General features: G+C 43.2%; 2 protein-coding genes across 3 annotated transcripts in view; both read right to left on the reverse strand.

Moving 5' to 3' along the window:
- SLIT3 (slit guidance ligand 3) overlaps window positions 1–14764 on the reverse strand; it is a 695238-nt gene that overhangs the window by 486604 nt on the left and 193870 nt on the right. The window lies entirely within an intron of this gene.
- On the reverse strand, window positions 13367–14507 carry LOC135971068 (uncharacterized). Its single transcript, XM_065545940.2, is given in 1 exon segment — window positions 13367–14507. A coding segment is annotated over 1 exon segment (1032 nt). The 5' UTR covers window positions 14422–14507; the 3' UTR covers window positions 13367–13389.

The raw sequence follows: 14764 nt of genomic DNA on the forward strand, positions 1-14764 counted from the left end.
TATTTGAAGAATTGATTAATATTTGGGTCTGAGTTTATGTATCATAGCGAGAATTCTATAATTGATCAGGTGATGAATAGTGCGATTGGAATAAATATTATAGAGAAGTAATCTAGTTTAAAGCTTAGTGTTAAGTCTAATGTTTGGGTTGTTATTCAATGTCAACTCCAGATGATCGTTTCTTGGTTTGAGAGGATGAATAAAGTTGTTGAGGGGAGGCTGGTAATGAAAGCATATATTACGGTTGTTTTTACGTAGTCTGGGTATGAACGTTTTTTATAAGGGTTGGTGAGGGTGGCGAAAATTGGAAGAGTCAGGGAGATGAGGGTTGTTATTATGATGGGGGTGTGCATGATTATTACTTTTATTTGGAGTTGCACCAATGCTTTTGACTCCTAAGGCCAATGGATAGCTGTTATCCTTTAAAAGTTGAGGAAACCGTAGTTTTAAGTACGGAGGCATGGATTAGCAGTCCTTGCGAGTTTTCTCGGTAAATAAGAAGTGGTAGGCCTCTATGGTTAGACTCACAATCTAATGTTTTAGTTAAACTATATTTACAGGAAGTAAACCCCAGGATGATGTTGGGGTTGAGAGATAGGAGGATAATTGGAGCGAGGTGTATGAATATTAATATGTTTTCTCGTGTGAAGGGGGGTTTTATATTGATTATGTGGTGTGTGAGTGTTCCTCGTTGTATTGTAATGAACATGTGGAGAGAGTAGAGGGCTGTGATTAGTATATTAAGGCCCGTTAACACAATGGTGATATGGGATCAGGAAAATGAAGTTGTGATTACAAAGAGTTCGCCTAGTAGATTAATGGTGGGGGGTAGGGCAAGGTTAGTAAGGCTTGCTGTGAGCCATCAGAAGGCTGTTAATGGAAGTAGGATTTGAAGTCCTCGGGATAGTAGTATGGTGCGGCTATGAGTGCGCTCATAGTTTGAATTGGCCAAGCAGAAATACATGGAAGAGGTGAGCCCGTGGGCGATTATAAGGGTAGTTGCGCCGGAGAAGCTTCAGGGGGTTTGGATGAGAGAGGCTACAATTACAAGGGCTATGTGGCTTACAGAAGAGTACGCGATAAGTGATTTTAGATCTGTTTGTCGGAGGCATGTTAGGCTTGTTATGATTATGCCCCATAAGGATAGTATGAGGAATGGGTAGGCTATATACTCCGTTAGGGGGTTGAGAATGGGAGTAAGCCGTATTATGCCATAGCCGCCTAATTTTAGGAGTACTGCGGCAAGGACTATTGACCCTGCAATGGGGGCTTCAACATGAGCTTTAGGGAGTCATAGGTGTAAGCCATAGAGGGGTATTTTTGTCATAAAGGCTATTATGCATGCTAGTCAGGTAAAGCCGTGGGACCAGGTGGTTGTTAGTTTTTGGTCTGTGAGTGTTAGTAGTGTGATGTTTAGTGAGCCTGTGTTGTTGTAGGTGTGGCTTAGTATGATGAGTAGGGGTAGAGAGCCGGTTAGTGTGTAGAATAGAAAGTATGTACTTGCGTTAAGTCGTTTTGCTTGGCTACCTCATTTAGCAATGATAATTAGGGTGGGGATAAGGGTGGTTTCAAATAGAATGTAGAATATAATTAGTTCTGTGGCCATGAATGTCAGAATTAAGGTGATTTGTAGGAGAATTGTTATGAAGAGGAAAAGTTTCTTTTGTAAGGGGGGTTCGTTGCACAGGTGATACTGGCTCGCTATAATCATGAGGGGTAGGAGTCAGATAGTTAGTGTTAAGAGGGGTGTTGTTAGAGGGTCAGAGGATAGGTAGGTTGAGTGATTGAGGAGGTTGGTGTTGGTTTGGTTGAAGAATAGTAAGGGAATGAGGCTGATAGTTAAGCTGTGTATAGTTAAGTTGATTCAGATTGTGTCGTTTTTAGAAAGTCATGTTATGGGTAGTAGTATGGTTGTGGGGATAATTATTTTTAGCATTGAAGCAGGTTCAGGTTGTGAACGTAATCTAGTCCGTATGTGTTGGAGATTGAGATTAGTAAGGCAAGACCTACTGCTGTTTCACAAGCAGCGAATACTAGCAAAATGATGGGTATGATGTTGACTAGGGGGAAGTGTGTGTTTGAGGCAATAAGAGTGGCTATGATAAAGAGTGATATTATTATTCCTTCTAGGCAGAGGAGAGAAGCTACTAAGTGTGAGCGGTAGGTTAGTATGCCTAGAAGAGAGATAGTAAATGCTAGTATGATGTTTATATAGGTGGGGGTCATTTGGTTAGTATGGTTATCATAATCTAATGAGTCGAAATCATTTATTTTGTTTAAACTACTTACCAATTCAGCTCAGTCTAGCCCCTTTTGAGTTCATTCATAGGCTAGGCTGAGAATTAGGATAATAATGAAAGCGAAGGTCGATTTGATTATTGTTGGGAGGTCTGTTGTTTGAATGGCTCATGGTAAGGATAGTAGTAGGGCGATTTCTATGTCAAATAGTAGGAAAGTAATGGCGATTAGGAAGAATTTTATTGAGAATGGGATGCGGGCAGGGTTTAGGGGGTCAAATCCACATTCGTAGGGGCTAGTTTTTTCTGCGTAGGAGTTGAGTTGGGGTAACCAGAATATGATAATTATCAGTAGCAAGGTTAATAGGGCGTTGATTGTTAAGGCTAGTACTAGGTTAATTACTCTTTTTTGAATGTTGTCAAAACTGATTGATTGGAAGTCAATTGTACTTGTTATACTAAAAGAGTAGGATCCTCATCAATAAATAGAAATGTAGAGGAGTAGTCAGATAACATCTACGAAGTGTCAGTATCAAGCGGCAGCTTCAAAGCCGAAGTGATGGTTCGATGTAAAGTGGTATAGTAGTTGGCGGATGAGGCAAATAAAGAGAAATGTGGATCCAATAATAACGTGGAGTCCGTGGAAGCCTGTGGTAATGAAGAATGTTGAGCCGTAGATGCCATCGGAGATGGTGAAGGGTGCTTCAAAGTATTCTGAGGCTTGTAGTAGGGTGAAATAGGTACCTAGTAGGATTGTGATGAGCAGGGCTTGGATTGTTTGTTTTCGGTCATTATTTATGAGGCTGTGGTGAGCTCAGGTGATTGTAACTCCAGATGCAAGTAATACAGAGGTGTTTAGGAGGGGTACTTCTATGGGGTTTAGGGGGGTGATGCCTGTTGGTGGTCAATGGCCCCCTAAGCAGGGTGTTGGGGCGAGGCTTGAGTGGTAAAACGCTCAGAAGAAGCCGATAAAAAAGAATACTTCTGAGATGATAAATAGTGTTATTCCGTACCGAAGGCTTTTTTGGACGGGTATTGTGTGGTGGCCTTGGTATGTGCTTTCTCGTACGATGTCGCGTCATCATTGATATAAGGTTAGTATGTTGGTTAGTAGGCCTAGTGTTAGTAGGGTGGTAGAGTAGAAGTGAAATCATATGACTAAGCCGGACGTTATTAAGAAAGCTGACAGAGCTCCTGTCAGCGGCCAGGGACTGGGTTTGACTATGTGATAGGCGTGGGTCTGGTGGGTCATTAGGTATTGTTATGTAGGTAGAGGCTAATTAAGAGTGTGAAGACGTAGGCTTGGATTAGGGCTACTGCAATTTCTAGAACAGTTAGTAGTGCCAGGAGTGTGGAAGTTAGTAGAGTTAGGGAGAAGTTGGTGGTTGATAGTGCTAGTGCAGCGTTTCCAATTAGGTGTATTAGCAGATGGCCGGCTGTGATGTTTGCGGTTAGTCGTACGGCTAGGGCTATCGGTTGAATAAGTAGGCTGATAGTTTCGATTGCTACTAACATGGGGATGAGAGGTGTGGGTGTGCCTTGTGGTAGGAGGTGGGCTAGGGAGTTTTTGGTTTTAAAGCGAAGTCCTATTATTACTGTGCCTGCTCATAGGGGGATTGCTATGGCTAGGTTCATGGAAAGTTGGGTGGTTGGTGTGAATGAGTAAGGCAGAAGTCCTAAGAGGTTTGTTATAGCAATAAATGTGATTAGGGATATTAGTATTAAAGATCAGGTTTGTCCCTTAGCGTTGTGAGTTATTATTATTTGTTTTAGGGTGAGTTGAGTCAGGTTTTGTTGAATGGTAGCTAGTCGATTATTAATGGGGTGTTTAGAGGCTAAGACCAGCATGGCGGGGAACAGGATAATTGGGATTGTGGCGGGTTGATTTAGGACTGTTGGGGTTGAGAAAGAGGTAAACAAGTTTTCGTTCATTTTGGTTGTCAGCGGGTGCTGTGGGATTGTAGGTTGGAGTTTTTTGTAAGAGGCGGTTGGTAGTGGTTTGTGTTTAGTAGTTTTAATTGTGTGATAAGATATAGTGTAGGAAGCATCGTCATAATAGTGGTGAATCATGTCGATGTGTCTAACTGGGGCATTTCACTGCAGGGGGTGTATCCCTCGTCTTTAACTTAAAAGGTTAACGCTGGAGTAGCTATACAGTGGGTTTGTAGGGTATTTTGAGAGTTTTTGAGGTGGGGGTGCTAGGGGAAGAGTAAGTAGGGTTATTTACAGAGTAAATACAGGTCCTATCTCAAAGATTTTTAGTGGGATTAGTTCTGCGACAATTGGTATGAAGCTGTGATTTGCGCCACAGATTTCTGAGCATTGTCCGTAATAGACGCCTGGTCGTGTAGCCGTGAAAACGGTTTGATTTAGACGTCCGGGTACGGCATCTGTCTTTAGGCCTAGTGTGGGAATAGTTCATGAGTGTAGAACGTCTTGGGATGTAATTATTATACGTACGGGGGCTTCAATTGGAAGGACTACTCGATTGTCAACTTCTAGGAGTCGAAGGTCTCCTGGGTTTAAGAATAGTGGGGGTAGTATGTATGAATTGAAAATTAGGCCTCCGTAGTCCGTGTATTCGTAGGTTCAGTACCACTGGTGTCCGATTGATTTGATGGTAAAGGATGGGTCGTTGACTTCATCTGTTAGGTATAGGACGCGTAGGGATGGGAGAGCAATTAGGATTAGGATAACCGCGGGCAAGATAGTTCAGATAGTTTCTATTTCTTGGGCGTCTGTGATGTTAGTATTGGTTAGTTTTGTTGTGAGTGTTGAGAGCAGAGCATATAGTACTAGGAAGCTGATTAGAGATATGGCTATGAAGGCATGGTCGTGGAAGGTAATTAACTCTTCTATGATGGGGGATGTGGCGTCTTGCAGGCTTAGTTGAACTGGGTGGGCCATGTAAGATATATAGGGTTTAGCCTATGATTTAGCTTTGACGAAGCTATGAAATGATTTTTTCTAATATCTTGTTGAAAAAGTTATAGGGGCTATAAGACTGGCTTGAAACCGGTCCTAGGGGGTTCGACTCCCTCCTTTTTCATTTAGTTTAATATAAGCTGGTTCTTCGAATGTGTGGTAAGGCGGGGGGCAGCCATTTAGTCATTCCAGGTTAGTAAGGGGTTGTTCGATTAGTAGTACTTTACGTTTTGAAGCAAAGGCCTCTCAGATCATGTAGATTATTAAAATTACTGCTACTAGTGAGATGAAGGAGCCCATGGATGATAGGATATTTCATGTGGTGTAGGCATCGGGATAGTCAGAGTAGCGTCGGGGTATTCCGGACAGGCCAAGGAAGTGTTGAGGAAAGAAAGTAAGATTTACGCCCACGAATATAATGATGAAGTGGGCTTTGGCATAGGTTTGGTTCAGTGTATAGCCTGAGAATAAAGGGAATCAGTGCATAAAGCCCCCTATAATGGCAAATACAGCCCCTATTGATAGGACATAATGGAAGTGGGCGACAACGTAGTATGTGTCGTGTAGTACAATGTCTAGGGATGAGTTTGCCAAGATGATGCCGGTCAGACCCCCTACAGTAAATAGGAAGATAAAGCCTAGGGCTCAGAGTATTGCTGGGGATCATTTAATGTTGCCCCCGTGAAGTGTAGCAAGCCAGCTAAAAACTTTTACACCGGTGGGGATTGCAATGATTATAGTGGCGGAAGTGAAATAGGCTCGTGTATCTACGTCTATACCAACTGTAAATATGTGGTGGGCTCATACAATGAAACCTAAAAACCCAATTGACATCATGGCTCAGATTATACCCATATACCCAAACGGTTCTTTTTTTCCAGAGTAGTAGGCTACAATGTGAGAGACTATCCCAAAGCCGGGAAGAATAAGGATGTAGACTTCGGGGTGACCGAAGAATCAAAATAGGTGTTGATATAGGATAGGATCTCCTCCTCCAACAGGATCAAAGAAGGTAGTATTGAGGTTGCGATCTGTTAGTAACATGGTGATGCCGGCGGCTAGGACTGGTAGAGAGAGGAGTAGAAGGACTGCTGTGATTAAGATTGATCAGACAAATAAAGGGGTCTGGTATTGGGATATTGCGGGAGGTTTTATGTTGATAATAGTGGTAATGAAGTTGATGGCCCCTAAGATGGAGGAAACACCTGCTAAGTGGAGGGAGAAGATAATCAAATCTACGGAAGCTCCTGGGTGGGAGAAGTTTCCTGCTAGAGGGGGATATACTGTTCAGCCTGTTCCAGCGCCAGCTTCTACTACGGCTGATGCTATTAGTAGCAGGAAAGAGGGGGGGAGGAGTCAGAAGCTTATATTGTTTAGACGGGGAAATGCTATGTCAGGAGCGCCGATTATTAGGGGCACTAGTCAGTTCCCGAACCCTCCAATTATAATGGGTATAACTGTAAAGAAAATTATAACGAATGCATGGGCCGTTACAATGACGTTGTAGATGTGATCGTTGCCTAGTAGGCTGCCGGGTTGGCCTAGCTCAGCTCGAATGAGGAGGCTCAGGGCAGTGCCTATGACTCCAGCTCATGCACCAAATAGTAAATATAGGGTTCCGATGTCTTTATGGTTTGTTGAAAAGAGTCAACGATCGATAAGCATAAGTGGTAAAATGGCTGAGTAAGTATTAGGCTGTAAACCTAAAGATGGGGGTCTAGTCCTCCTTTTACCAGCCCCGAGGTGATTTTCATGTTGAATTGCAAGTTCAAAGGAGCAGTCTAAGGTTTTCTGCCGGGGCTTCTCCCGCCTTTTTTTCCTGCGGCGGGAGAAGTGGGTCAAAGCCAGTCGGTTAGGGTGTTTAGCTGTTAACTAAGTTTTTGTGGGTTCGAATCCCATTGATCTAGTAAGGGCTTAGCTTAATTAAAGTGGTTGATTTGCGTTCAATTGATGCAGAGTAGGTGTTTGCAGTCCTTGTATGTTTCAGAAATTAAGTGTTTTTACTTACTAAGGGCTTTGAAGGCTCTTGGTCTTGTTTAACCTAAATTTCTAGTGAAAGGCTAAGAGTAGGGGGGAGATTGGTAGTAGAAGGGTAGAGGTGATGATGAGCGGGGGGATAAGGGGTATGGGTTTTGTGTTTTCGAGTTGTCATGTTATTTTTGTGTTGTTGGATGTGGGGAATAGTGTTAGGGAGGTGGTGTAGATTAGGCGTATGTAAAAGTATAGGTTAAGTAGGGTTATGATAGTTATAATAGAGGGGATGAGGAAGTTGTTGTTTATTGTGAGTTCTTGGATGATAATTCATTTGGGTAGGAAACCGGTTAGAGGGGGCAGACCTCCTAGGGATATGAGGATGGGTGCTATTAGTGGTGTTAGGTGGGTTGATTTGTTTCAGGTGCGGGATAGTATGAGGGTTGTGGTGCTTGAGCTTAAGCTAAGGGTTAGGAATATAGTAGTTGTTAGGATAATGTAGATAGTTAAGTAAAAGATTGTAGTTATTGGGTTGTATACTAGTGCTATCATCATTCAACCTATGTGTGTGATTGAGGAGTATCCCAGGATTTTGCGTAATTGTGTTTGGTTTAGACCTCCTCAACTGCCTATTGCAATGGATAGGGTGGAGAGGGTTAGGAGGATGTGGATGTCGATTGATGGGTGAATTTGGTATATGATTGAGATGGGGGCTAGTTTTTGTCATGTGAGAAGGAGTAGGCCGGAGGTTAGGGGTGTTCCTTGGGTGACTTCTGGAACTCAGAAGTGGAAGGGGGCTATTCCTAGTTTTATGGCGAGGGCGGTTGTTATTATTAGGGATGGGGGTTGATTGATGTAGCTTGTTATTGTTCAGCATCCTGATAATAGGTTGTTGGAGATGATTGCTATTATGAGAATTATAGATGCGGTAGATTGTATTAAGAAGTATTTGGTAGCAGCTTCTGTAGAACGGAGATTTGTTTTTTTTATTAGGATTGGAATGAAGGCGAGCATGTTTATTTCTAGGCCTACTCAGGCGAGGAATCAGTGTGAGCTTAGTGTTGTGATAAGTGTGCCTGTGATTATTGTGGTGTAGATAATGGGTTGAGCTAGTGGGTTAATTAGTACGGGAAGGATATGACCAACATTTTCGGGGTATGGGCCCGATAGCTTGTTTAGCTGACCTTACTTTAGGATAGAGTGTGTGGGGTAGCACGGAGAAGTTTGGATTCTCAGGGGTGGGTTCGATACCTACAGTCCTAGAAATAAGAGGGTTGGGCCTCTATTATTTACTCTATCAAAGTAACTCTTTTGTCAGACATATTTCTAGGTTTGGGGGGGAATGCTGGAGATTGCAATGAGTGTTGAGGTGGATCATATGAGTAGTGCTAGTGTGAGGGGGAGGAAGTTTTTTCATAGTAGGTGTATAAGTTGGTCGTAACGGAATCGGGGGTATGTTGCCCGGATTCATAGGAATAGGGAAGTTAGGAAGAGTGTTTTGGTGGTGAAGCATGTTGTGAATAGCTCTGGTGAGTAGATAGGGTAGAATGTGCCTAGGAAGATTGTGGTTGTTAGGGCGTTTATCATAATGATGTTTGTATATTCGGCTATGAAGAATAGGGCGAATGGGCCTGCGGCGTATTCAATGTTGAAGCCTGATACTAGTTCTGATTCGCCTTCTATGAGGTCAAAAGGAGTTCGATTTGTTTCTGCTAGTGTGGAGGTAAATCATATTATGGCTAAGGGTCATGATGGTAGGAGGAGTCATAGATGTTCTTGTGTTGTAATGAGTGTGTTGAGGTTAAATGAGCCGCTTATTAGCAGGACTGATAGTAGGATAATAGTGAGGGCGACTTCGTATGAAATTGTTTGGGCGACGGCTCGTAGGGCTCCGATTAGGGCGTAGTTTGAGTTTGATGCTCATCCTGATCATAGGATGGAGTAGACGATTAGGCTGAGTATGGCTAGGGTGAATAGGAGTCCTAGGTTGAGGTTGATTAGGGCGTTGGGTATAGGGAGGGGGGTTCATAGGAGAAGGGTAATGAAGAAGGCTAGAGCGGGTGCGATGATATATAGGGTGGTGGTAGATGTTGAGGGTTTTAGGGGTTCTTTAGTGAAAAGTTTTATAGCATCGGCGAAGGGTTGTAGTAATCCAAATGGGCCTACAACATTGGGCCCTTTTCGTAGTTGTATGTAGCCTAGTAGTTTTCGTTCGACGAGTGTGAGGAATGCTATGGCAGCTAATGTGGGTATGATTATAAGTAGGAGGTTTACTGTGGTCATGGTGTTAAGAAGAGGAGTTGAACCTCTGGTTACAAAGTTTTAAGTTTTATGCAATTGCCGGGCTCTGCCATCTTAACAAACCCTGTTTTCGGGTGGAATGTGTGGTATTTTGCTAAATTAAGACTAGGTCATTTATATAATGAAGGCGCTTTATGAAGTGGGCCTTATTTCTCTTGTCCTTTCGTACAGGGAGAAATGTGCAATAGATAGAAACCGACCTGGATTGCTCCGGTCTGAACTCAGATCACGTAGGACTTTAATCGTTGAACAAACGAACCCTTGATAGCTGCTGCACCATTAGGATGTCCTGATCCAACATCGAGGTCGTAAGCTCTATTGTCGATATGGACTCTAGAATAGAATTGCGCTGTTATCCCTAGGGTAACTTGTTCCGTTGATCAAATTATTGGATCAATTATGAGTGTTAGTTCGCTTTGACTTGTGTGGTCTTAGCATGTGTTATTCGGAGGTTTTGTTGTGCTCCGAGGTCGCCCCAACCAAAATTTTTAATGCAGGTGTTAGTAGTTTAAAGGTCCGTGGGTTTGTGTGATTTTTGGTTGCATTAATAGATTAAAGCTCCATAGGGTCTTCTCGTCTTATTGCTTTATGCCCGCCTCTTCACGGGCAGGTCAATTTCACTGGTTAAAGGTAAGAGACAGTTAAACCCTCGTGGTGCCTTTCATGCGAGTCCCTATTTAAAGAACAAGTGATTATGCTACCTTTGCACGGTCAGGGTACCGCGGCCGTTAAACGTGTGTCACTGGGCAGGCAGTGCCTCTAATACTAGTAATGCTAGAGGTGATGTTTTTGGTAAACAGGCGGGGTTTGGGTTTGCCGAGTTCCTTTTACTTTTTTTAACCTTTCCTTGGGGCATGCCTGTGTTGGGTTAACAGTGAAGGTGGCATGGGCTTGTTTGTGCTTGTTATGCCTGGCTGTTAAATATCGGTGAGGCTTTCGGTCCGATTTAGGCTTATGCAGTGGAGAAAATATTCATGTTACTTATACTAGCATTATTGCTTCTATATGGTGATAGATTAATCCAATGTGGTGTGAGGAGTTCAGTTATGTGTTTGGTATTTTTGTGGTGGTTAGTGTTGAGCTTGAACGCTTTCTTAATTGATGGCTGCTTTTAAGCCAACTATGGTGATTGAGGGTTTTACTCTCTCTGTAAGGTTTTTTCCTAGTGTCTAAAGAGCTGTCCCTCTTTAGACTAGCAGTTAAGCTTACAGGGGGATTAGATAGTTCTGTAGGTAAGCTTAAGGTTGAACTAAGATTCTGTCTTGGATAACCAGCTATCACCAGGCTCGGTAGGCTTGTCACCTCTACCCAGAAATCTTCCCACTATTTTGCCACATAGGCGGGTGCGCTCTTTTAGCTGTTTTTGGGTAGCTCGTCTGGTTTCGGGGGGTTTGGCTTGTAGTTCTCTTTGTGAAATTGTTTCTAGCTAATTCATTATGCGAAAGGTACAGGAGTTAGTCCTTGCTGTTTTGTGCTTGGGTGGTTTTTTACTTTTCCCTTACGGTACTATGTCTATAGCGCCAGATTAAAATTTCTATCGCCTATACTTTGTGTAGGTGAATGGTTTAGTGTGTGTTGGTTTGGTATTAGTGTTGGTTGTGCTTAGGGCTAGTATTGGCTCAAGGTAATCAAGTGGCATTGAGATTCTCTGGGTGTAAGCCAGGTGCTTTATATTAAGCTATACCTTGATTTATCCAAGCGCACCTTCCAGTACGCTTACCATGTTACGACTTATCCTCTCTGTATAAATATTAGGGCGTTTAGTTAGGATATTCCTTAAATATATTTGAGAGGAGTGACGGGCGGTGTGTGCGCGCTTTATGGCCTGGTTCAATTAAGCACTCTATTCTTAATTTACTGCTAAATCCTCCTTGGACCCTTAAGTTTCATAAGGGTTTTCGTGGGTTTTCTGAAATAGAAAATGTAGCCCATTTTTTACCGTCTCATGGGCTACACCTTGACCTAACGTATTCGCGGCAGTGGCGTTTGCGCTCACTTTGTAGCCTTCATTGGGGTTTGCTGAAGATGGCGGTATATAGGCTGAGCAAGAGAGGGTGGGGTGGATCGGGGTTTATCGATTACGGAACAGGCTCCTCTAGGGGGATGTAAAGCACCGTCAAGTCCTTTGAGTTTTAAGCTGTTGCTTGTAGTATTCTGGCGAGTAGTTTTGTTATCTAACTACTGAGGTTTAGGGCCAAGCATAGTAGGGTGTCTAATCCCAGTTTGGGTCTTGGCTATTGTGTGTTCAGAAGCTTTAAAGCCACTTTCGTAGTTTATTTTACATTAGCTAGGGTTTTACAGTTTAGGTGGAGTTTAGCTTTATTATGTTAGATCTTAAACACCCTCTACGCCGATCTCTATTAGCTGGGGTTAATCGTGTAACCGCGGTGGCTGGCACGAAATTGACCAACCCTAAATATAGCATGGCTTAGTTGAACTTTCGTTCATTGCTAAATATTTGTCACTGCTGTCTCCCGTGGGGGTGTGGCTAGGCAAAGCGTTTTGAGCTGCGTGTGCGTGCTTGATGCTTGCTCCTCTTGGTCATGATGATTTATAGGGCGTCTTCACTGGAGCGGGGATGCTTGCATGTGTAATCCTGCTAAGAGCTAATAGAAAGGCCAGGACCAAGCCTATTTGTTTATGGGGTGTGTAAGCCCATCTAGGCATTTTCAGTGTCTTGCTTTGGGTGGGTTTAAGCTACATAAACAGGGGTGTTAGTGTAGTTGTGAGGTAGCTTCTTTTGGGTTGTGTGAGAAGGGTCTATTATGGGTTGGTGTAAGGGGTGTTTAGTGAGGTAAATGTTTGTTAGTTGAGATAATGGCAGTTGGAGTTGTGCACACCTAAAAGATGAAAACGCGAGCTCTGATCGGATATGTTAAGACTTTTGTTTTTGGGGTTTGGCAAGAGTGGGTTTTGGATGAAGGTCAGAGATGGGGGGTGGGGGGGTTTGATGAGGTATGGTTGTGGTTTATTGGCGTGGTGGGAATGGTACTTGGTTAAGATGATTATTGGTATGTCCTACAAGCATGAATTAAATAACACCTTGCTAAGGTTCGTGTGGAGCTAGAATATTGAACGTAGGTGCGATTAATAACTGCATGTACTAGGAATCAAAGACAGGCGCATTCAGGACGGGATGTGGTGGGAGTCAGCATTCTGCGATGGGGTTGCGTGCGGACCAGAGATAAAAGATACCAAATGCATGGAAATCTCCCGTGACTGGTTAATAGGGTGATAGACCTGTGATCCATCGAGATGTCTTATTTAAGAGGAACGTGTGGGCGATGTTGGTTGTTATGGCCCTGAGGTAAGAACCAGATGCCGGATACAGCTCAGGTATAGCTACCCCCACGAGTTATGGGCCCGGAGCGAGGAGAGTAGCACTCTTGTGCGGGATATTGATTTCACGGAGGATGGTGAACAAGAAACCCCTAAGTGAGGGGGGGCATCCGTGGTGAGGAGGATTATTTAATAGATATGTGCTATGTCCGATGAACGATTTAATGTACTATGGACGGTTGACATGAATTGGTTCGGTTGATATCCATGGGGGGGTGGAATGGGCTTTGGAGGAGTCATGTCATGTATTACTGTTGAAGTTTACATTGGAATACTTGCTTGTAAGCATGTTATCTGGGAACGTTGTGTTGATATGTAATAATATGTTTTATGTACGATCAAGCATATATAGTACTATATATTATACATGCTGGCTAGCAGTAATGCACGAATTACATAGTAATATTGTGGGTAGGTTGATGTCAAGGTTATTTTATGAAGTTTGTACAACATAAGAATGCAGAAAGTAGTTTAAGTTAGAATACCAGCTTTGGGTGTTGGAGGTGGAGCTAGATGCTTTCTTTTTGATTGCCCTAGGAAGGGTGTTCATTTCTGGTTTACAAGGCCAGTGTATTAGTTTATACTACGAGGGCAAGTTCATTTGAGTAGGTTGTTTTCAATTAGGGAAGCCAGTGGTATTAGGATTAGAATTGTAATGAAGTATATTATGGATGCTGCTTGGCCGATGGTGATGAGGGGTTGGGTTACCGGTTGGCTTCCAATTCAGGTAAGGGTCAGTAGGATTGTGATTAGGAGTCAGAATAGGAATTGGCTGAGTGGGCGGAATATCATACTTTGTTGTTTGGATTTGTGAAGTATGGGGATGGCTGCTAGGATGAGGATTGATAGGAATAGTGCTAGTACGCCTCCCAGTTTGTTGGGGATAGATCGTAGGATTGTGTATGCAAATAGGAAGTATCATTCTGGTTTGATATGTGGGGGAGTGTTTAGTGGGTCGGCTGGAGTGTAGTTGTCTGGGTCGTTTAGGAGGTTGGGTGAGAGTAGTGTTAGTGTTGCTAGGATAAAGAGGAGGAGAATTAGACCTAGGATGTCTTTGATTGTGTAGTAGGGGTGGAAGGCGATTTTGTCCGAGTCGGAGGAAATTCCGCAGGGGTTGTTTGATCCTGTTTCGTGTAGGAATAGTAAGTGTACGGCTGTGAGGGCGATGATGATGAAGGGTAGGATGAAGTGCAAGGTGAAGAATCGTGTGAGAGTAGGGCTATCAATGGCATATCCTCCTCAGATTCATTGGACAAGGTTGTTTCCGATGTACGGGATTGCTGATAGTAGGTTTGTGATTACTGTTGCTCCCCAGAATGATATTTGGCCTCATGGGAGAACGTAGCCCATGAAAGCTGTTGTTATGGTTATAAGAAGGAGTATAATGCCGATGTTTCAGGTTTCTAGAAGGAGATATGAGCCATAGTAGATACCTCGGCCGATGTGTAGGAAAAGGCAGATGAAGAGCATAGAGGCTCCATTGGCGTGGAGATAGCGAGTAATCCAGCCGTAGTTTACGTCTCGGGTGATATGTGCAATTGAGGAGAAGGCGGAGGAGGTGTCCGGTGAGTAGTGTATTGCTAATAGTAGGCCTGTGATGATTTGTAAGGTCAGACAGGCTGTGAGAAGTGAGCCAAAGTTTCATCATATGGAAAGGTTAGGCGGGGTGGGTAAATCAATGAGGGAGTGGTTGATTGTTTTTATGATTGGGTTGGATTTGCGTATTGGAGTCATTGGTGCTTTTATAGTTGAAGTACAACGATGGTTTTTCATGCCGTTGGTCATGGTTGGAGTCCATGTGGAAGCGATGGCGTACATTTTGTTTACATTGAGTGTTTTATTGGTTATGGGGTTTGTGGGGTTCTCTTCTAAGCCTTCTCCTATTTATGGGGGTTTAGCGTTAATTGTTAGTGGTGTGGTTGGTTGTGTGATCGTTTTAAATTGTGGGGGGGTTTATATGGGTCTAATGATGTTTTTGGTTTATCTGGGAG

This window comes from Macaca fascicularis, chromosome 6, assembly GCF_037993035.2.
Source record: "Macaca fascicularis isolate 582-1 chromosome 6, T2T-MFA8v1.1".
In the NCBI taxonomy this organism is placed as follows: Eukaryota; Metazoa; Chordata; class Mammalia; order Primates; family Cercopithecidae; genus Macaca; species Macaca fascicularis.